Here is a 21,325-nt window from a genome sequence, read left to right as displayed (position 1 = left end):
TTCTCACTTAGTTGTAATGTGTTCAGAGTATGTGTTGTTTCTTTTTCTTTTATTTGTTCTTTTCAAATCTTAAGAGAATAAGTATTCTATTTTCTAATTTATTTTTTATTATTAATTTTATAATTATAATTTTTTGACAGTACATATGCATAAGTAATTTTTTTTATTATATATATATATATATATTTTATAATATTATCCCTTGTATTCATTTTTCCAATTTACCCCCCCTCCCTCTATTCCCTCCCCCCGACGACAGGCAATACCATACATTTTACATGTGTTACAATATAGTCTAGGTACAATACATGTGTGCGAATATCACTTTCTTGTTGCACAATAAACATTAGATTCCGAAGGTACATGCAACCTGGGCAGACAGATATTAGTGCTAACAATTTTCATTCCCCTCCCAGTGTTTCTTCTCTGGGTGCAGCTACCTCTGTCCATCATTGATCAACTGGAAGTGAGTTGGATCTTCTTTATGTTGAAGATTTCCACTTCCATCAGAATACATCCTCATACAGCATTGTTGTTGAAGTGTACAGTGATCTTCTGGTTCTGCTCATTTCACTCAGCATCAGTTGATTTAAGTCTCTCCAGGCCTCTCTATATTCCTCCTGCTGGTCATTTCTTACCGAGCAATAATATTCCATAACCTTCATATACCACAATTTACCCAACCATTCTCCAACTGATGGACATCCATTCATCCTCCAGTTTCTAGCTACAACAAAAAGAGCTGCCACAAACATTTTGGCACATATATGTCTCTTTCCGCTCTTTAGTATTTCTTTGGGATATAATCCCAGTAGTAGCGCTGCTGGGTCAAAGGGTATGCACAGTTTGATAACTTTTTGGGCATAATTCCAGATTGCTCTCCAGAATGGCTGGATTCTTTCACAACTCCACCAGCAATGTATTAGTGTCCCAGTTTCCCCACATCCCCTCCAACATTTGTCATTATTTGTTCCTGTCATCTTAATAAGTAATTTTTTTACAACATTATCTCTTATATTCACTTTTCCAAATTTTCCCCTCCCTCCCTCTACTCCTTCCCCTAGATGACAGGCAATCCCATACATATTAAATGTATTACAATATAGCCTAGATACAATATATATGTGTGTAAAATCAAATTTCTTGTTGCAGGGTAAGAATTGGATTCCAAAGATATAAGTAACCTGGGTAGAAAGACAACAGTGCTAACAGTTTACATTCATTTCCCAGTGTTCCTTCTCTGGGTGTAGCTGTTTCTGTCCATCATTGATCAACTGGAAGTGAGTTGGATCTTCTCTATGTTGAAGATATCCACTTCCATCAGAATACATCTTCATACAATATTGTTGTTGAAGTGTATAGTGATCTCCTGGTTCTGCTCATTTCACTCAGCATCAGTTCATGTAAGTCTCTCCAAGCCTCTCTGTATTCATCCTGCTGGTCATTTCTTCCAGACCAATAATATTCCATAACATTCATATACCATAATTTACCCAACCATTCTCCAATTGATGGTCATTCATTCATTTTCCAGTGAGAATAAGTATTCTAAAAGGATTTTCTTGGCAAAGATATTGCAATCTTTCTCCATTGCATTTTGCAGATGAGGAAACTGAGGCAAAGAAGGTTAAGTGACTTAGCTAAGGGCACCCAGTTATTAAGTGTCTGAGGCCAGATTTGAACTCAGGAAATCTGGCTTTCAATCCATTTTATCATCCAGCTATCCTACTCCAAACCTTGCCCTTGATTTATATCCTTCTCTCTTTTTTCCTCAACTCTTGAGTTATAGATTGAGCATATGATCTGCATTCAATTAACTTCAAGACTTCAATTGGAATTTGAGCCCATTGTGAATATGGACATTTTATTCTTTTTATATTTATATTCCCATGGAGATATAAATACCTAGCAAGTAATACATAGTTATTAAATGCTTGTCAATGGACTAATTGACCTGTTGTTATATTGATGTGGAAATTTTCTCCAGCGAGAGATTCTCATTCTGTGCAACTCTGCCCGTATCTTGTTCTAAATCTCCCACAGAGGTAGGACAAGTATTAATACACTATTGGTAAATCCATGAACTGGTCTATTATGGAAAACAATCCAGAACTAATAAAAAAAAATCACTAAGCTGTACATACTTTTTGACCTGTGGTTACTACTTCTAGGCTTAAACAACAATGAGATAAAACACAAGGAAAAGACTCCATATGTGCAAAAATAGAACATTAATTAGGGAATGTCTGAATAAATTGTCATATATGAATATAGTGTATTATTATACCATAAGAAATGAGAAAGAAAAAGGATAGAGATAGAGAAACCTGAAATTTGCATGAACTGAAACAGATGGAAATGAGAACAATTTAAGGAGTAACTGTAACATTGTAAATATTAAAAACATCTTTGACACTGATTAATGGAAATCACCAATCACAATCTCAGAGAATCCACTTACCTCCTGACAGAGAAGTATCACATATAAGATGGGAAACTAGACATTTTTAAACATGATCAATGTGTGTATTTCTTTAGCTTAAATATACTTGAATATATATGTGCTTGAATATATGTGTTGAGGGATAGGGAAGGCAGAATTTAGGAGGTTGAAGAGAGCAACTGATTCTGATGTTGGCCAAGTACAGAAAAATAAAAAAAATTTAAGAAAAAAATCTCCACTGGAGAGGTCCACATAATGTATGGGGGTCTTCCCTTTAATCTCTTGTTGTTACATGGATGCCAGTAAAATTCTTTGAGGATAGGAACTCATTTTTATCTTTGAATATATTGCTTGACACAGTGTGTCTCATACATAGTTAGAACCTTAATAAAGTGCATTAATTGATTGGTGAATGAGTAATCCACTTCTTTTTTTCTGGTCCTAGAAATCTTTCAATGGTATCTTTTATATCACTTTTTTCATATACTTGTTGATAATAGCAGCCTATTATCAGCTCAGATTATTCTTTGGTTGACTTGAAATGTTTTTATTTCAACAAAAAGGTTAAGACTATTAAAAATATCACAAAATTGCTTTTCCTCTTTTTTTCTGTTCAATTCTGGGATCATCTAAGAAATTACAAAAGAGTTTCAGAGAAACTTAAGACTTGTATGAAGTGATGCAGAATTAAGTGAGCACAATCCAAATAGTTTATAAAATAATATTTTAAGGACAAGCAATTTTGGAAGAATTCAGAATTGTGATTGAGGTAGTGACCAACCATATTTCCAGAGAACTGAAAAAAAAAACATGCTACCTACCTCTTGACAAGTGATGGATTCAGGGTGCAAACTGAGACATACATTTTTGGACCAATATAGGACTTTATTTTGCTTAACTATATAGATTTGTTACAAGGATTTTTTTTTGTTCTTCAACAAGGAGTGGTGGTAAAAGAGAAGAGGGCTATTGATAGAGTTGCTTTAAAAAAATTTCTTTAAAATGCATAGAAGAAAATAGAAGGAAGGGTAAGAAGAAAACAGACAAGCAAGGCAACTTTGTCATATAGGTAAAAAGAATGACATGCTATAAAAAGAGAAATTTGTAACAGGTTTGTCTACATTTTTTCTTAGCTATTTTGTATGTGGAAATGCTCATTGTTTGTAGTATTTGAAAAACACAAATATTCAATCCTAAAAAAGGACATTTTCATTTTTATACTTTTCTGCTGCTGCCATCACTCATCAGCTCCTCCTTCTTTGAGGCTCATTTTGTCCAAATGTATAACCCAATTTAGATCTTGGTTACTATTATCTATTATCCCCCTCCCTGAGGTTGCACTTTCTTCTTTCACAAGGACTTCAGCACCAGGCTCATAGTCTTCTTTAGTTCCCCTATTTTTATCCCAACTCCAGTTCTTACACTAAGGGACTTCATTGTTCATGTTGATATTCCCTCAAACACCTTAAACCTCCCAATTTAAGAAATTTTCAACCAAGCTATTCCCCCTCTCCATCTAAACTACATACAAGGATACACCTTCATCTTCATAGCCTCACAAGTGTTCCACTTCATAATTAAAAACCCTGAAATTTCTTTATCTAGGTATAACAGGAATTGGTGCACTTGTAGTGTGTATTAGTGTCCTCAGCTGATGCAAATTCCTTACATGGAAAGTCTGAGGTTCTCGCTTCTGAGAAGCTAAATCCAATCAATTTCCAGGGTTATCTTTGCTTTTGCCCTTGGAGGCAAAATTCTAAAATTTTTCTAGAGGACCTTCCATCCTTTAAATGCTTATAGGGCTTTTACTGGTCAGTGTTCCTGGAATGGGCAGTACTATGGCAGGGGAGGGAAGAGGGGGGAAAAAAATGTAACATCAATTGTCATGTGGAGAACAAAAGCCAATATTAAACTTTCCTTCCTCCTTCCTCAGAAGGACCAACTCTCAAATCTTTTATTGGACAGTCTAATCCATGCATGAATAGTACATAGGGGGAGAGGAAGAACAAATAGAAACAAACAAAACTAGTTTTGCCTTGTTCTCCCCCTTCAGGAAGACTAAATTTCCCAGTTTGGTACATCCTTTTGGTTCACAGTGAGTCTCCTTAATGCAAGAACATCAGAATCAAAGCACAGATACAGTAACACATTTGTTCTCCTGATGTGAAATGGTAATGAGCAGAAGCAGCTCCTGGAGCATTAGGGCCTCTGAAGGGACACTTCTTGCAGGGTCATTTGTAATTAGCTATGCGATCATAAGTTGAAATCTAAGACCTAAATTGATAGGTTCTCCTTGTATCACTAAGTTATTTATTCCCTTATTCACCTGCTAAACTCTCTGAAAGCCCTGAAAGCATATGGCTATAAGTAAAACTTTTAAGTTCCACACAGGGTGTTCACAAAGTTTTAGTGCAGTTTTAAGCTTTAATAGCTTAAATCTTGGAGAAAAACTGCACTAAGATTTGGGGACATCCTGTATAAATGTAATTGTTGTGCGTACTTGCTGGTCATTGGACATGGATGTTACAATTAAAATACCTCCCCTTAAGGCAATATCCACAAATTATCTTAAACAAAACTACCCGATGTGATTATTAGCCCCTTCTGCCTCTTTTTCAGTCACGTTCCCTCTGGAAGTAGAAACTTGTAAGTGGCCTGCTAAACAGTGAGAGATGCTTTGCTTTTTTTACTTTTTTCTTCCTTTCACGGGATGTCATAGCTGAAGAATAATTTCTGAGAAAGCAACCTCTCTCTGGCGATGAGCCTCTTGGAAACGAGTTAGACTGGTTTTCACAAAACAAATACAGTCTGAACTGTGCTGAAAATCCTCCTCCCTCTCCGGTCCTCCCCTACTGTCCTCCGAAGGAAGGGGAACTCTTCCTTCCCCGACACTGCCCCCTCACTTCCCCTCTTCTGTCGCTGCAGGCACGCGCCCTCCACCGCCCGCTGGGAGGCGCCTCTGGGAGCGAACCGGCTCCGCAGGACCGCGGGCGCGAGCTCGCTCCCGTGCAGGTCGGCGCCGCGCGGGTGGGTGGGATCGTGGAGGAATCGCGGATGCCTAGGAAGCTAGGGTGAGGTGGTCGGCCGGGGAGAGCGGTCATGGCGGCGTCGGCGACGACGGTGACGGTGACGGCGGCGACAGCAGCGGCGGCGGCCGGTCTTCCCGGCAGCGGCGAGGCCCGGAGGCCGCCTTTCCCTTAGGACTGAGGTCGGGGCCACTCAGGTCCTTCCCTCCGGCCCGGCCCCGGCCCCGGCTCCGGCCCCGGCATGGCTGGGATCATCAAGAAGCAGATCCTGAAGCACCTGTCCCGGTGAGAGCCCCGGCCCGGCCCTTCCCCGTGGCCCTTCGCTCCGATGGGTCCGGCCCCCCGACTGGCCCGAACCCCCGTGAAGGCTTTCGATCCCCCCCCAATACACACACGCACACACCGCCCGGCGGGCACCTACAATCCAACCCCCGCATTTTACAGAGGAGGAAACCGAGGCTCAGAGAGGTGAAGCGACTTGCCCCAGAGTCACACAGCTGGAAAACAGAGGTGTGATTTGAACCCAAGTCCTCCTTCCACTTCTGTTCTTTAGAAAGTCTCTCTGTGGACCTCGGAGCTCTCCCTCCTCCCCCACCTCGGGCTGCTGGAACTCCCCACTTCACGACCAGTCTCTTTGTGTCCCCTTCCCTTCCTCTGCACTCCATTTTCCGGGCTGGTGGGATCATGGAAAGTGGGCTAGATCTGGAGACGGAGGGCCTGAATTCCAGTTCTGCATTCCTGCCACTTCTTTTCCTCGGACGATGCTCTGGATCTCCTGTTCTTTCTCTGTAAAACGAAGGATTGAACTAGTTGTCCTCTAAAGCCCCTTCCAGCTCTGAACCTATGGTGGATGTGTGATTCCCATCCAGCAGCTAGGCTCTTGCTCCCCTCGGAGTCGTATTTCGCCAGGCTCTCACCTCTACCATTTGAATTCCTGTAGCCCCAAACCTTCTTGTTCCATTACTTGCTGATCCCCTGGTCTTTCCAGCATCCAATATTTATGGGGAGAGGCTGTCAGTATTCTCTGTTTCCATAACACTGGTGTGTATCACCTGTGAAATAGCGTTCCAAGTGTCTTAGTGCAGTTTTAAGCTTTACTAATTCTATATGATCCTGTCTACATGGCATCCCCCAGTGCCCTCTGCCCCTCTTACTCATTTGTTAGATTAATTAGAGGTAGATCTTGTGGGTTGACTGAGAAAGGTCGATGGTATTTCCCCTTTAGCATTGGAACTCTTCCAAGACCCTTGTAAAAATAAAACTTGATACAATTTTGTAGCCATTTGTTAAGCAATAATATGTCTTGTGGCTGAGGAGAAGTGGCAAGCAAAACAGTATTTTGATAGGCAACTGAGACTCTGTCCCAGCTGTTACATTTGAAGGTTGCCAGAGCTTGTGGCAGAGAGAATTTAATGTCATTTCTCTCATTCATATCAGATCTGACCTGACATTGCTTTAATAATATTTTTGACTTTGGATGTCTGTTTACATTTGTAATATGGGAAGATTTGCTTTAGTTTGGTTCTACAATGGTGAATCTTATCAGAAGAAAAGTTAAGCATTGTAACCAATACTAATCACTCAGGTCTAGCACTGAGAAATGACCTTATTTTCCCACATTTTACATTATGGTTTATGGTAAATTGGTTTAATTAAAGTGGCATGAGATTTTACTGTTGTCCAGAGATTCTCTTCCCTGGTTGATATACTGCTTCTGCTTGCCTTTTTAGAATTGTATTAGTAGTGAAAATCTGGTTCTAACTTACTCTAATAGACCAAGTAGGGAGATTTTAAAAAGCTTAAGCTAGAGCTGGAAAGACCTTTATTTAGATCACCATATTCAGATTAATGGCTTGTGTGGTATTTCTGGTCTGGAAGCAGGCCTCAGAATCAGGAAGATCTGAGTTCAACTTCTGCCTCTGGCACAAACTGGTTTTATGATTTTGGGCTGAACTCTCTGAGACTTTATATTGCAGAACAATTTCTGATGTGTATTAATGTTTCTTAGTATATCAGTGATATCATAGGTCTGATTTCCCCCAATCCCTTCCTGCTCCCCAAAACTGTTTTACCTAATATTAATTTGGTTCAATTTGTTTAAATTCTGCAACAATCATTAAGCATTTCTTATGTAAGGAGTAGTATTCTAGGTATTGTGGGAAATACAAAGTTTATTTAATACACAGATCCCTGCTGTCATGCAATATTTTATAGTTTCAGGAAGTCAAAGTGTTTTTGGAAACTTGTATCATTCTCCTAGTCCCCTTCAGCTTCTCCTTGAAATAATTGAAAGATGAGCTCCTTAATACTATTATCTTCCCAGTATTAAAAAAAACTGTGAGTCATGGAACATTATAGTTGCTGAAAAACTGAAAATTAACTCTCTCAAAGTATAATGGAGAAGCACATGGAGTATATGAGCAGGCTTGCAGTAGATTACCAATAGGGAATTATGAAGAAGTGAAGAATGTTATGAAAAAATGTTATAAACATAAAAGAAGATGTGCTAGTCACAAGGGAAAGAAAAGAGTAACAGGTGTACAGTTCCTGTGCTCTTTGACATACTCCTGCTGTCAAGAAAAATGAAAGTAGCCCCCAGGATATTTAGTAGATTCCTTTAGGTAAAATTATATACTGCGGTTGTGGAGGTAGTTTAACTCATCCTCATGTTTGTTATGGGAGGAGGGAGTAAAAGTAGGAATAGAGAAGAAGGGATATATTTAGCTAATTAGTTATGAGAAGTGAGAGAAAAAAGAGTCAGTCACTATGTGTGATGTGGATACAAACAATTACAACAATAATAGCATTGATAAACATCTTTAAGGTTTGCAAAACATTCTGTATATATTATCTCATACCTGTGAGGTAGATGGTATTATTGTTCCCATTTTGTAGATAAGGAAATATCCAGGTATTCAGATAAGAATCTGAAGTGAATCTGGGTGAGAGAGGTCAAGTGACCTAAGGAAAGGTCTGAGGTGGGATTTAAACTCTTCCCTTCCTGATGTCAAGTCCACCACTATGCCACCTGGTGGTCTCAGAGGTTAAAAAAAAAAAAAGACCTCAGACAGCTACTTATAGGAGATAATGCCTACATGCATAAAAAAGTTTAATGGTAGGGTTTTAGACATGACAGTCTAGTGGACAGTCAGAAGTAGTGAAGATATAAGGAAAAACTTGTTTAGGAGAAGAAATAATCTTAGTTTTGAACATGTTGAATATTTTCAGTTGGGATATCCAATTGGAAAGTGCTAGACCTAAAGTTAGGAAGACATGAGTTCAAATCCTGTCTCAGATACTTACTGGGCAAGTATTTAGCCCTCTGTCTATCTTATTTTCTACTTCTGTAAAATGAAGATAATAATGACACTTACCTCACAGAATTATTGTAAGAATAAAACTTGACATCTGTAAAGTACTTTGTAGGTCCATTAAGATCTACATAAGCTACATAAACAATTGGTTGTTATTGTGTTTTTTAAATCTTTATAGTGGAGAGGACTACAAGAGTTACATATGTAAAAAGTTTTATAAATCTTGAAATGGTATATATTTACATTTATATGTGTGTGTATATATATATATGGATATATATATATATATCATCATCATCATCATCATCATTATTGTTATTTAAGTTGGAGATGTGTGTTCTGGATCCAGAAGAGAAATCAGAACTGAAGCTAAGAGATTTGGGAGTCACCTTTATAAATGTGATAGTTGAAGCTGTGGCAAGTGAACAAAATTGTTAAGGACATGAATGTAGTAAGAGAAGAGGCTGAAAGATTTAATGAGCAGAACTTTTTAAAGAGATTGGTAAGAAGCAAAGGAGCATCAGTAAGAGACAAGGATACGGAACAGAAACTTTTAGGGAATAAGTTGTGTGATGCTTTTGAAGCCATGGAGAAAAACAGAGTAGAGCCTGTTGCATAGTTAAAGTAGAGTATATCCAATAGGCTGAAGTAGTTAACCTCATTAATTGCTAATTTTTATGTACTCTTGAGCATCAGGTTTCTGGCTGCCTTAAGTTTGAGAATAAAAGAAAGAGAATATTGAAAAGTTTAGCATATATAAACTTACAATCACAAAATTTTATTTTATTTTTATTCTTTTTGTTTTTAAAATGATAATCATTTCTAGATATACCTGTCTTCTCTACATTTTAAACCCTTTTTCCCCAGAAAAACAGCTGAGCAAAAACAAGAGACATAGTGATTGTATCTGATAATGTATGCAACATCCTGTCCTTATAATTCTTTACTATTAATCATTGGAATCAAAGAATTTTAGAACTTAAAGGTTATCTAGTCCAGATAAGGAACCTAAGACCCATAGAAGTTAATTGACAAATTTATACTAGGATGAGGAGCCATGACACTCTTACTAACCATCTGCACTTTTCATTACAGTAGAAATGAATTATTTTTCTTTTTATGAAGAAAATGTTTTTGGGGCAAATAATTAGTAGTATAAATTGACTTGAATTCTCAAGAAACAAGATTCTTTGAACATAGTTGGCCTGGGTATGTTGGGAATTAAAAAGGAGTTTTCATCTTCTTAGCAGTCAGTCAATTGTGATTGCTAAGGAAGCTTCTCTCTGGGAACCATTGCAGAAGTGCTACTATTCTTGCAGGTACCTTATGGTACTGTTACCTAGATTGTGGCAGGAGTATGAGACAAAAATTGTTCAAGGGTTTGCTGATAGGCATTCTTGCACCTCAGTAGCCAGCTTGGTTCTAGTCTTTCCTGGTCCCATTTTTTTCCAAACACAATCTTGCCAGGGACAGCAACCCAGAACCACCAGTGCTGCAAAATGTTGAACTGCCAGTGCCCAGGACAAGAGGCTCTGAACTGTCAGTGCTGATACAGAGAACTGAGGAACAGTGGGAGTGGGACAAGTCATCAAGACAGATCACATCATTGTAAGGGGGTGGGGCGCGAGGGTCTGTGTAGCACTCCTTGAGAGAAAGAGCCCTAGCTAGGGCCAGTTCTGATTACCCAAAAATCAGTTGTTACAGAAAGACTGATGAGACACTTTGAGATCCAGCACCTAGGAAAACCATAATCAGAGGGAAAGGAATCAGGAAATGAATAAAGGGGAAAAAGGGATTTCAGAAAGAAGAAATCTCACAGACCTTGAACGTAAACAGGTAAGTAAATAGGAAAAACAGAAGGAAATATAGCCTAGAAATCTAATAAGTGAATTCAGGTATTTATGGATAAATACTGCAAAATGATCCAATATTAATTGAGACAGAGAATCCTTTGGAAATTGAAGAGAATACAGAAATACAATTATGACAGCAAAATTTTTTTATGTCCTGCAACAATAAGGAACAGAATAGAAAAATCTGAATCTATGATGGGAAGCCTCAACAACAGCAACAAAACAAAAGAGAGAACAATAGGTTGGGAATGTTTAGGAGAAGAAAAGCAAAAAATAATAATATAAAAGAAAATATGCTGACTTTTCCAGCAAAACATACTGTACTTAAAGACAGATAACATGGTGACAACCTAAGGATTATAGATCTCTCAGAAGATTATGAAAGGACAAAAAACCCTTCTTTAACATTATAATGAAAGAGATAACAGAACTGACTAGAACTTCTGAACAATAGAAAATGAAATTCCAACCGAATTTATAGATCACTTCCAGAAAAACAACAACAAAAAGCCAGTCATCTACAAACTATAAGACACATAGTGATTAAACAATTCAAATCAGAAATCAGAAATACTGCAAGTCATCTGGAGAGAGACTCTCCAGTATAAAGGGTGAATAGAATAATGTGTGGCAAAGAGCTGTGGAGATCAGGATACTACTCATCATCACCTATTTTACAGATCTGTGTTTAACATTATAAAACGAAAAATGGACATTCAATAATAAAGAAGAGTTTGAAAGATTTTTAGAAAGAAAAACAACTGAATGCTTCTAAAACAACTCAAACAATAGAGAAGTATGACAGTAAATTCAACAAGCAAAGACAGCAGTCTGTACAAAGTGACTGTATAAAGACTATGCACAAGGATGAAGGCAGAATCTGTAGAGCTGACAGTAAAGAGGTGGACGGGGGCATTATAGCCAGAATCTGGTGACATTTTGCCGACAAGTAAAGGCTTCTCTTGTGGGACTACATTATAACATGTGAGGGTATATGAAAGGGATGAGGAGGGAAGGAGAGTTGGAGAATAGAGAGGAATGTATGATATGGTAGGGTCAAATCAAGGGCTAGTGATGAGGTGAAAGTGACTTCTATGTTTCAGAAAGGAATCTTTAGAATAAGTGGATGAGGAGGAGGAGGGAAAGATTAAAAAAAGTAAAAGGTAGTAAGGAAGAGAAGGAAGGAGGCCTTACTTTAAAGTTGGGGGAGGTTCTATGGATGAATGTTATTAGGAGTGAAGGGAGATGAAAACTACAATGGATGAGGTCTGGGGGATTTGGTGCTTGAAAGAAAAGTATTTGTCTTGAGAGGGATAGAGTTGAAATCTCTGAATGCATCTAGTATTCAGAGCATTTGATATACCTGGGAACACTGGAAGTTTTCCAGATAGATGCAGAAAAAAAGGTTAAGAATAGCTAGTGGTGAGAAAAAGATGCTACTTTGTCTTCTCTTGACACCTTATTAGCATTGTTATAAGAGAAATGCACAATGAAAAGAGAATGAAGGGGCAGAAAGCATCTAGAGGGGGGAACTTAGAATGGATTCCTTGGAAGCTTTGACTTTATGAAGAATACAGAGAAAAAAAGAGAGAGAGGATTATTATAGGGGTTGTGAATCAGAGAATGAAAATCTAGAGCAAATGGAAAGAAATGGAGAATGAGGAGAGTAAGAAAAATCTTTTTTGGAAAGGGTCACAAAAAATAAAATTTTAAAAAGTAACGAACAGGAAGGACTAGCTGAAGGGGATAAGAGTGAGAATTCCACTTAAGAAAAAAGAGAGAAGAAATAAAGAGATAAAACCAAAAAGAGAAAGAAATTAATAAATCTCTAAAGAATAAGAGGTAACAGATGAGAAAAGGGGAACAGAGATGAGGGAAAGAGAGCCAGTGAGATCAGGAAAACCTTAAAAAAAAAAAAAGCAGCAAAGTAACTGAAGGAACATAAGGCTATTTACAGCAGAAAGGGAAAATTTGTAATTTGGAAAAAAAAAACACCCCTTTCCCCCAAGATGGCGCCGAAGGCGAAGAAGGAAGCCATCATCCTTCCCAAGACAGAAGCCAAGTCCAAGGCCTTGAAGGCCAAGAAGGCTGTGTTGAAGGGTGCCCACAGCCACAAGAAGAAGATCCGAACATCCCCCACCTTCCGGCGACCCAAGACACTAAGACTTCGGAGGCAGCCCAGATACACTGGGAAAAGCGCCCCTCAGAGAAACAAGCTTGATCACTATGCCATCATTAAGTTTCCCTTGACTACTGAGTCTGCCATGAAGAAGATTGAGGATAATAACACTCTGGTCTTCATTGTGGTCTTCATTCAAGGCCAACAAGCATCAGACCAAGCAGGCAGTGAAGAAGCTATATGACATCGATGTGGCCAAGGTCAACACTCTGATCAGGCCTGATGGGGAGAAGAAGGCCTACGTCTGCCTTGCTCCAGACTATGATGCTCTAGATGTTGCTAACAAAATTGGATCTAAGCTGGGTCCTGCTCTCACTTCATCAACAATAAAAATTTTTCCAGTATTAAAAAAAACAAACCCAAAAAACCCACAATTTTAGAAACAGATGGAGAAAAATATAAATTTAAATAACTCATAACTTTAAATACAAATGAATTAAACATCCAGTGAAATGGAAAAGTGACAGATTGAATAAGAAAACAAAACCTTACAATCTGTTTCTTACAAGAAACATTTAAAGTACAAAGATATAGACTAAACAAAACTGAGGAGTTGTGAAAAAATGTACTATGTATCAAGTGAATCCAAAAAAGTAGGAGTTTCCATCATACTGTCAGACAAAGCAAAAACAAACATCCAAAAAATAAAAAGGAATAAAAAAGAAAACTTTTTTATATTGACAGGAGCTATAGACAACAAACCAATATCAAAAGTAAGTATACTCCAAATATCTTTATATCCAAATTCATAAAGGAAACATTTCAAGAAGACCTAGACAATAAAACATAATTACAAGAGACTTCAATACCTTTCCATAAGATAAGTCTGACAGAAAGATAAACAAAAGGGAAAACAGAACTGAACAAGTTTTTGCAGAAACTAGAATTAAAGACTTGATCTTTTTAGTTTTTTAATGGGATATCAAATTAATATCCATAATTTTCTGAACAAAATGGATCTTTTGCAAAAAGATTACAGACAAATGTAAGGAGACAGAAATAGTTAAGATACCCTTTAAAAAATATAGAATGAAAATAGTGTGCATATCCTGCCCCTCCCCACCCAAGAGTTATGGGTTTTCTATTTACTTGGTTCCCTAGTTTTTTTTTGTTTTTTTTTGTTTTTTTTTGCAATGAGATGATAAAGGCAATATTTTTATTATCCTTAAGAATCACATTCAGATATATCAAAAGAAGCAAAACCTGATAAGTGATGAATGATATGAATAGGTAATTTTCTTTTTGCGAGGCAATTGCCCAGAGTCACACAGCCAGCAAGTGTTAAATGTCTGAGGCCAGATTTAAACTCAGGTCCTCCTGACTTCAGAGCTGGTGCTCTAACCACTACATCAACTAGCTGCCCCAATAAGTAATTTTCTAAAGAAGAAATCCAAGCTGTCAACAACTATATAAAAAATACTTCTAGACAGTAATAATTAGAAAAATCCAAATTAGAACAACTTTAAGCTTCTATTTCATACATCTTTGGCAAAGTTGACCAAAAAGGAAAATGACAAATGCTCAAGAATGTATGGAAAAACAAGTTTAGTAATACACTATTGGTAGAGCTGCAAACTGCCCTGGCCATTCTGAAAGCAATTTGGAACTGTGTCCAAAAAGCTAACCCAGCAATATCAGTACAAGTATACCAAAATATCAAAGAAAGAGGAAGATATCCAAATGCTGTTGTCATTCAGTTGTTTTTAGTTGAGTCCAACTCTTCATGACCCCATTTGGGGTTTTACTGGCAAAGATACTGGAGTGGTTTGCCATTTTCTTTTCTAAATGCACAAAAATGTTTATAGCAGTTCTTTATGTGGTGACAAAAATATTAGAAACTAAGGGGGTGCCTACCAATTGTTTAATGATTATACAAGTTATGCTATATAAGTATGATGCATTGTGCTATTAGAAATTAAGGGGACAGTTTCAGAAAAACTTAGTAAGATTTGTACGATCTAATTGAATATAAGTTGAGCAAAAACTAGAAGAGTGTATACAGTAATAACAAATCTGTAAAGATGACTTTGGAATTCTGATCAACACAGTGACCTATCATAGTTCTAAGGGACTCATGATGAGACATCTGCCCCCCAATCTGCACTAAATCCATCACTTTTTTACTTTGTAGTAGATAGAGATGGTGACAGAGGCAGATTGAGACAGCTTTTTTTGGGATGTGGCCAATATTAACAAGGGTATCATTTTTGTTTTTGGTGGGGAGAAGGAAATAAGGCAATTCTTCACTTGTAACTAAAATATAATTTGCTAAAAATAAAGTAAAAAGTCACTTCATTAAAGAAATCATTTTACCTTTAAGTAATCATGTATATTTTCTTCCTTTCACAACCAAATTCCCAGAAAGATTCTGTTTAGGACTATCTTTTCTCTGTATTCTCTCCCTTGGTCATTTCATTAACTTCTATGATCTATGAAAATGACTCTCAAATCTCCCATCTTATTTTCAGAATGGCATTTCCAGTTGCCTGCTAGATACTTTCATCTAAATTTTCTAAATTTGAGAGTCAAATCATGACCCAAAAGGAATATTTTTATCCCCCACTAAAGAATAATACTTCTCAACCATAAGTTAAATTATAAAGCATTAATCACCAAAACTACTTGATGTATTATTGGTTAAAAATAGAAAAGTAGATCACTGTGCCAGTGTAAATCAATAGACCAGTGTTAAACTAACCAGGAACATAGATTACTTGAGGGAGAATTCTGTTTGGCAAGAAATAAATTAGATTTATATTTTAATATCTTATCTATAAATCATCTTAAGCTCAAAATGGATATATGGAAACAATATAAAAAGTCATAGTATCAAAAATATTGGAGAAAAACAAAATTAGGTCCCTTTAATGGCTAAACTAAGGGAAAATGTAGTTCTTAACTATGTGAAAGACAGTGTGCTCTAAATGCTTCATAATTATTATTTCATTTTATCCTCACTACAACCCTAAGAGAGAGGTGCTATTATTATTCCCATTTTATTGAAGAAATAAAAGCAAACAGATTGTTATTTGATCAGGGTTATATAGCTAGTAAGTATCTGAACAGATTAGAATCCATGTCTTCCTGATTCCAGATCCAACACTCTTATCTACTTTACCATCAATTGCTTCCTAACCAAACAAGAAATAAGATTAGCACATAAGATAAAATAGGGAATGATGATTACAAGATGATGAAAACAAGAACAAAATTAGTGCAGCTAGATAAAAAGAAAAAGCATGTATTTTGGAAAAAATCGTTTATCAAATATTTCTTTTAAGGATCTTCTATTCAAGGTAGGTAAGGAAATAGCACAAGATAAAGAGAGAGCTATTCCCCAGATAAGTGGTCAAAGGTTATGAATTTTTTTTTGTTTCCTGAGGCAATTGAGGTTAAGTGACTTGCCCAAGGTCACACAGCTAGGAAGTGTTAAGTGTCTGAGACCAGATTTGAACTTAGGTCCTCCTGACTTCAGGGCTGGTGGCACTGCGCCATCAAGCTGCCCCTAAAGGTTATGAATTCTCAAGAGAATTTTAAGAATTTCAAGCTATTAGTACTTGTATAATAGATTGCCCAAATTAATACCTTAGTTAATAAAAGATCATTAATAAAAGAAATGCAAATCAAAATAATTCTGAGATTTTACATATATACATATTTACATATAAAAAGATGACAAAATACTCAATAGTCAATGTTGAGAGGGGTTTTGAGAAGACAAAAACTAATTTGCTGTTGATAGAGTTGTGATTTGGTCCAAATATTCTGGAGAGCAATTTAAAATTATACTTAAGACCCTAATTAAGAACTATTTATTAAGGATTCTGGAGGCTGCAAATGCAAAGGCCAAATTTCTTCTTCACATTCTGTCAGGGAGGCTTTATGTGTGTATTAGATATAGATATATACAAAGTATCAGATGATTTAGAGAAGGAGGTACTCCTAGACAGGGATTAGGAAAGGCTTCTTGTGGGAGGGGGCTTGTGACTATTAAGAGATACCATAACTAGGCATGGAATTTTTTTTAAATTTTTAATTAATAAGCATTCATTTTCTTTTCCCTTTCTCCTCCTACCCATTGCAATGAAAAACAAAGAAAAACACTTACAACGGTTATGTATTTTATCTTTCCCTCTGCTGTATGATTCCTAATTGTGTTCTTCATCCTAACCATGATTACCAATCCATTAATCCCTCATTTCTTTCCCAAGCCATCATCACTTTATTACTTATACTCTCTCTTTCCTTCCTTTTCCCCTTAGTGAATCAGTTCTGTTCTATGGTGTTCTTTATACTGGAATCCTCTGTCCCTTTATTCTATTGATTATCATGCCTTGCTATATTCTAACCTTGAATTATTCACAATATCCACTGCTTTTGTTCCTGTTCACGTGCTGCTTCATGGAACTATATAAAATCATGAATCCACACACTAGTTCCATTACAAATTTGTTGTATAATTTCAATTATGCCCTCTGGGAAACAAGATAATCCTTTTATATTATTCTGATAGATTCACTATTCTAAACCTTTTCATTTCACTTCTGGCTTCTTATGGCATGCCCATTGCCTTGGCTAAGAACATTGCCTATTTATATTTCAATGAAAAAATTGAAGCCATTTGCTTCATTACATTATTTAAAATAAGTATTATCTATAAATGATAACTGGGGTTAAAGTAACCTAGGTTTTATTTTATTAAAATTGTAGCCACACACACTCAGGCTTAATAATTTGCTCATTTAGAATGGATATCTGTTAAGAACATGAAAAAAGTAGAGGTAAAACATGATGGATAGTGTTAAAAAAAAAAAAAAGTTTGGTTTTTTTTTATTATAGCTTTTTATCTACAAAACATATGCATGAGTAATTTTTCAATACTGAAACCTTCTGTTCCAAATTTTCCCCTCCTTCCCTAGAAGGCAGGTATTCTAATACATGTTAAATCCAATATATGTATACATATCCATATATTATCTTGCTGCACAAGAAAAATCGGATCTAGAAAGAAAGAGAAAAAAAATCCCGAGAAAGAAAACAAAACTGCAAGCAAACAATAACAGAAAGAGTGAAAATGCTATGTTGGGATCCACACTCAGTTCCCACCGTAATCTCTCTGGCTGTAGATGGCTGTCTTCATTACTGAACAATTGGAACTGGTCTGAATTAATTCATTATTGAAGAGAGTCACATCCATTAGAATTGATTATCATATTGTCTTCTTGTTACTGAGAACAATGATCTGGTTCTGCTTGTTTCACTTAGTATCAGTTCATATAAGTCTCTCCAGGCCTCTCTGAAATCATCCTGCTGGTCATTTCTTATAGAAAATAATATTGCATAACAATCATATACCATAATTTATTCAACCATTCTCCAATTGATGGCCATCCGCTCAGTTTCCAGTTTCTAGCCATTACGAAAAGGACTGTCACAAACATTTTTGCACATATGGGTCCCTTTCTCTCCTTTAAGATCTAAAAGTTTGTTTTTTTTAATATAGAATGCATATATTTTCCCTTAGAAACAAAGTTATAAGTAGTGGATAGTTTCCAGGCAAGAGCATAACAACCCATCAACTCAATAGTGATATCCTTAATTCTAAGAACTGGAAAGAAAGCTCGTTATAGAAGGAAAAGAATAAATGAGTTTTCTATGATATAGGACCAGCTAAGATTTTCCTTGGAATTTTCCTATCTCTTGGTAATCCTCTTCATAAATACATAGAGCTTTTATGATACTCTTAAGTCTTCTAGTAGGGCATTCCACTTAGACACTCCATTTTTTAATCTTTTCTTCTCCCAATCAAAATTCCCATGCACTTAGTGGATTGGCTCTTATCTAATGAAACTTAAACTAATTTATATTCTGTGAGTGAATGTAAACCCTTAACCCTTTCCAGAAATTTTTTGCATTTTTAGGCAATGATTTTGCTGTCTCAAATAAATCTCTAATTTAGTGGCATTTCAGATTATATAACAAAGTGAAAGAAGAAAATTTAGTCAACTGTAGTTGGAGGATTTTTCTAAGTAGGAAGACTTAGATAAGCAGGCCAGCTCTTCCTTAGAAGAGTTATCCCTGATGTCAATAATCTATATGAACTTATTATAATATTATATTAACTTATATCAACTAATTATAATCTATAACAACTTATTCCTATTATTAACTTATTTTAATAGATTACTTACAGATTCTCTAAAAATTGCAAACTTTTCTATGATGATTTCTGTGAGACTGGAGAGGCAAAATGGTATAGAAGATGATATAGCTATAGTATTTATGATTTTAATATCAGTTAAGGAGTGTTTGTTTATGGTTTCAGAGGAATAAAACAACCTTTCCCAAGGGAACCAGATACTTCTACCAGCTAATGTCAATACTTTTCTAGCTATTATTGTTAGAAGTGTACTTTCCAAATTTCTATTCAAGCTTTCTCTTTTTAATGTAGTAATATCTATATTAACAAAGAATAGGCATTCAAGTTTTGTGTTTTGTTGTTGGAAGTCTTTTGAGAGGTGGAATTGATCTCAAAGACTCACGCTTGTATTCTACCCTCTGTATTCCCCCAATATCCCTTATTAGGACATTGTTCCTTAGGAATATAATGATGGGGGGAGGAGGGAGGGAGAGAGTCAAGATGAAAAGACTGGAACTTCCCTTTTCTTATCCCCAGACTTCTCCAAACACTTAAATATTTCCCTAAAACAAATTCAGGAATGACAAAACCTACCAAAAGACAGGGTAAAATAATTTACAAGCCCATGACAGCTCTGTCATACAAGGGTGAGAGTGGAATATAGTCCAGTGCTGCATGTGACAATGCAAACTAAGTCCTAGGAAAAAAGAAGCAGGCATTGGAACTCACTGAATTAATAGCAATAGTGGCTATTTTTGGAACTTTGAGTTTATAGATGATAGCTGGTCAGGAGGAGATTGTAGGGGTCTCTGCTGATACTGGGGCGGAACTTTGTGGTTTTGCCCATATTTGAATATAGGTTGCAGTCTGGGGTGTCGGTTCCAGGATGAGGAGGAACACTAACAGATCAGTGATTCTAGCCATAGTAGAAAAGGTCACTCTTCACAGTTCCAGGGCAGAAAAGAGAGTGCTTGTAATGATTCACAGGCCAAAGCACAGCCAAGAGAGTAGTAAACACACCTTTCTTAAGGGAAGAACTGAAAACTTACAGGTAGCTCTGAAAATAGCTGCACAAAACCCATGAAGCTTGAAACAGTATGCTCTCTACCCTGAAAATAGAGCCCGACTTTAACAAAGATTTAAAAGTCAAGAAATAGATTGGAAAAATGAGCAAACAGCAGAAAAAAATCTGACTAGAAAGTCAGGAAGATGAGACCATATACTCAGAAGAAGACAATAAAATCAAAACTACTACATCCAAAACCTCAAAGACAAATGAATTGGTCTTAAGCCATGAGAGAGTTAAAAAAGGATTTTAAAAATCAAATAAGAGAGGTAGAGAAAAAATTGGGAAAAGAAGTAAGTGATACAAAAAAAGTCATGAAGAAAAGAGTCAACAGCTTAAAGAGGCATAAAAAATACTGAAGAAAGTAACACCTTAAGAATAGGTGAAATGGCAAAAGAGGTTTAAAAAAGTGCAGTGAGGAGAATGCCTTGAAAAGGAGAATTGGTTAAATGGAAAAGATATACAAAAATTCACTGAAGAAAAAAACTCCTTAAAAAGCAAAAAAATTTTTTTCTTCAGTGAATTTTTGACCAAATGGAAATTGACCAAATGGAAAAAGAAGCACAAAAATTCACCAAAGGAAAAAAAAAACTCCTTAAAAATAGAATTGGCATTCTATGGTAAATCATGAACAGAACGCTTTCATAAAAATCTGGAAAGTCCTCTGTGAATTTAAGCAAAGTAAAGCGTACGTGTGTGCGCAAAGTAATAGCATTGTTGTGGGATGATCAATTGTGAATGATTCCTATTCTCATCAATAGAATGATCCAAGACTGTTCTGAAGGAGTGATGGTGAAAAATTCTATCCAAATCCAGAGAAAGAACTGATTGTATTTGAATACAGATGGAAACATATTCTTTTTTTTTATTATTTTATTTTTTCTTGAGGTTTTTTGAGAGGGGGAAATTTTATGTTTTCTTTCACAATATGAGTTTTACATATTTAACATATATGGGACTACCCACCATATAGGGGAGGGGTGGGGGGAAGAAGGGGAAAATTTGGAACAGAAGTTTTTACAAGGTTCAGTGTTGAAAAATTACCCATACATATGTTTTGTCAATAAAGAAAGCTAACCATAACACTACAGGGAAGGAGAAAAATAATTTGGAACACAAAGTTTTGTAAGAGTAAATGTTGAAAAATAACTATACATATGTTTTGAAAATAAAGAGCTTTTAAAAAAAGACAAAAAATAAATATCTTAAATCAGAAATAGGATTTTGCCCTAAGCATTGAAACATTATGGGCTAAAGGGTCCATTTAGCAGATGCCCAGAAGAAATAATTGATTTTCATTTTCAT

At 36.2% G+C, this 21,325-nt stretch overlaps 2 protein-coding genes across 4 annotated transcripts in view; both read left to right on the top strand.

Moving 5' to 3' along the window:
* The first annotated feature begins 5,404 nt into the window (after positions 1 to 5,404).
* Positions 5,405 to 21,325, top strand: part of BLTP3A (bridge-like lipid transfer protein family member 3A) — a 67,174-nt gene continuing 51,253 nt past the window's right edge. For 2 of the 3 annotated variants that reach the window (XM_074311196.1, XM_074311195.1), the window contains exon 1: positions 5,405 to 5,754. In XM_074311196.1, the coding sequence (XP_074167297.1) occupies positions 5,711 to 5,754 (44 nt within the window). In that variant the 5' untranslated portion in view covers positions 5,405 to 5,710. Of the gene's footprint in view, positions 5,755 to 5,806; positions 5,980 to 21,325 lie in introns of those variants that run through there. The other variant, XM_074311197.1, reaches the window with a different exon arrangement.
* LOC141566538 (large ribosomal subunit protein uL23-like) lies at positions 5,986 to 21,325 on the top strand. Its single transcript, XM_074311218.1, is given in 2 exon segments — positions 5,986 to 12,945; positions 12,947 to 21,325. Coding segments are annotated over 2 exon segments (549 nt in total). The 5' UTR covers positions 5,986 to 12,645; the 3' UTR covers positions 13,196 to 21,325.

This window comes from Sminthopsis crassicaudata, chromosome 4 (assembly GCF_048593235.1).
Source record: "Sminthopsis crassicaudata isolate SCR6 chromosome 4, ASM4859323v1, whole genome shotgun sequence".
NCBI classification, from domain to species: domain Eukaryota; kingdom Metazoa; phylum Chordata; class Mammalia; order Dasyuromorphia; family Dasyuridae; genus Sminthopsis; species Sminthopsis crassicaudata.
This window is presented reverse-complemented; position numbering and strand designations above follow the sequence as displayed.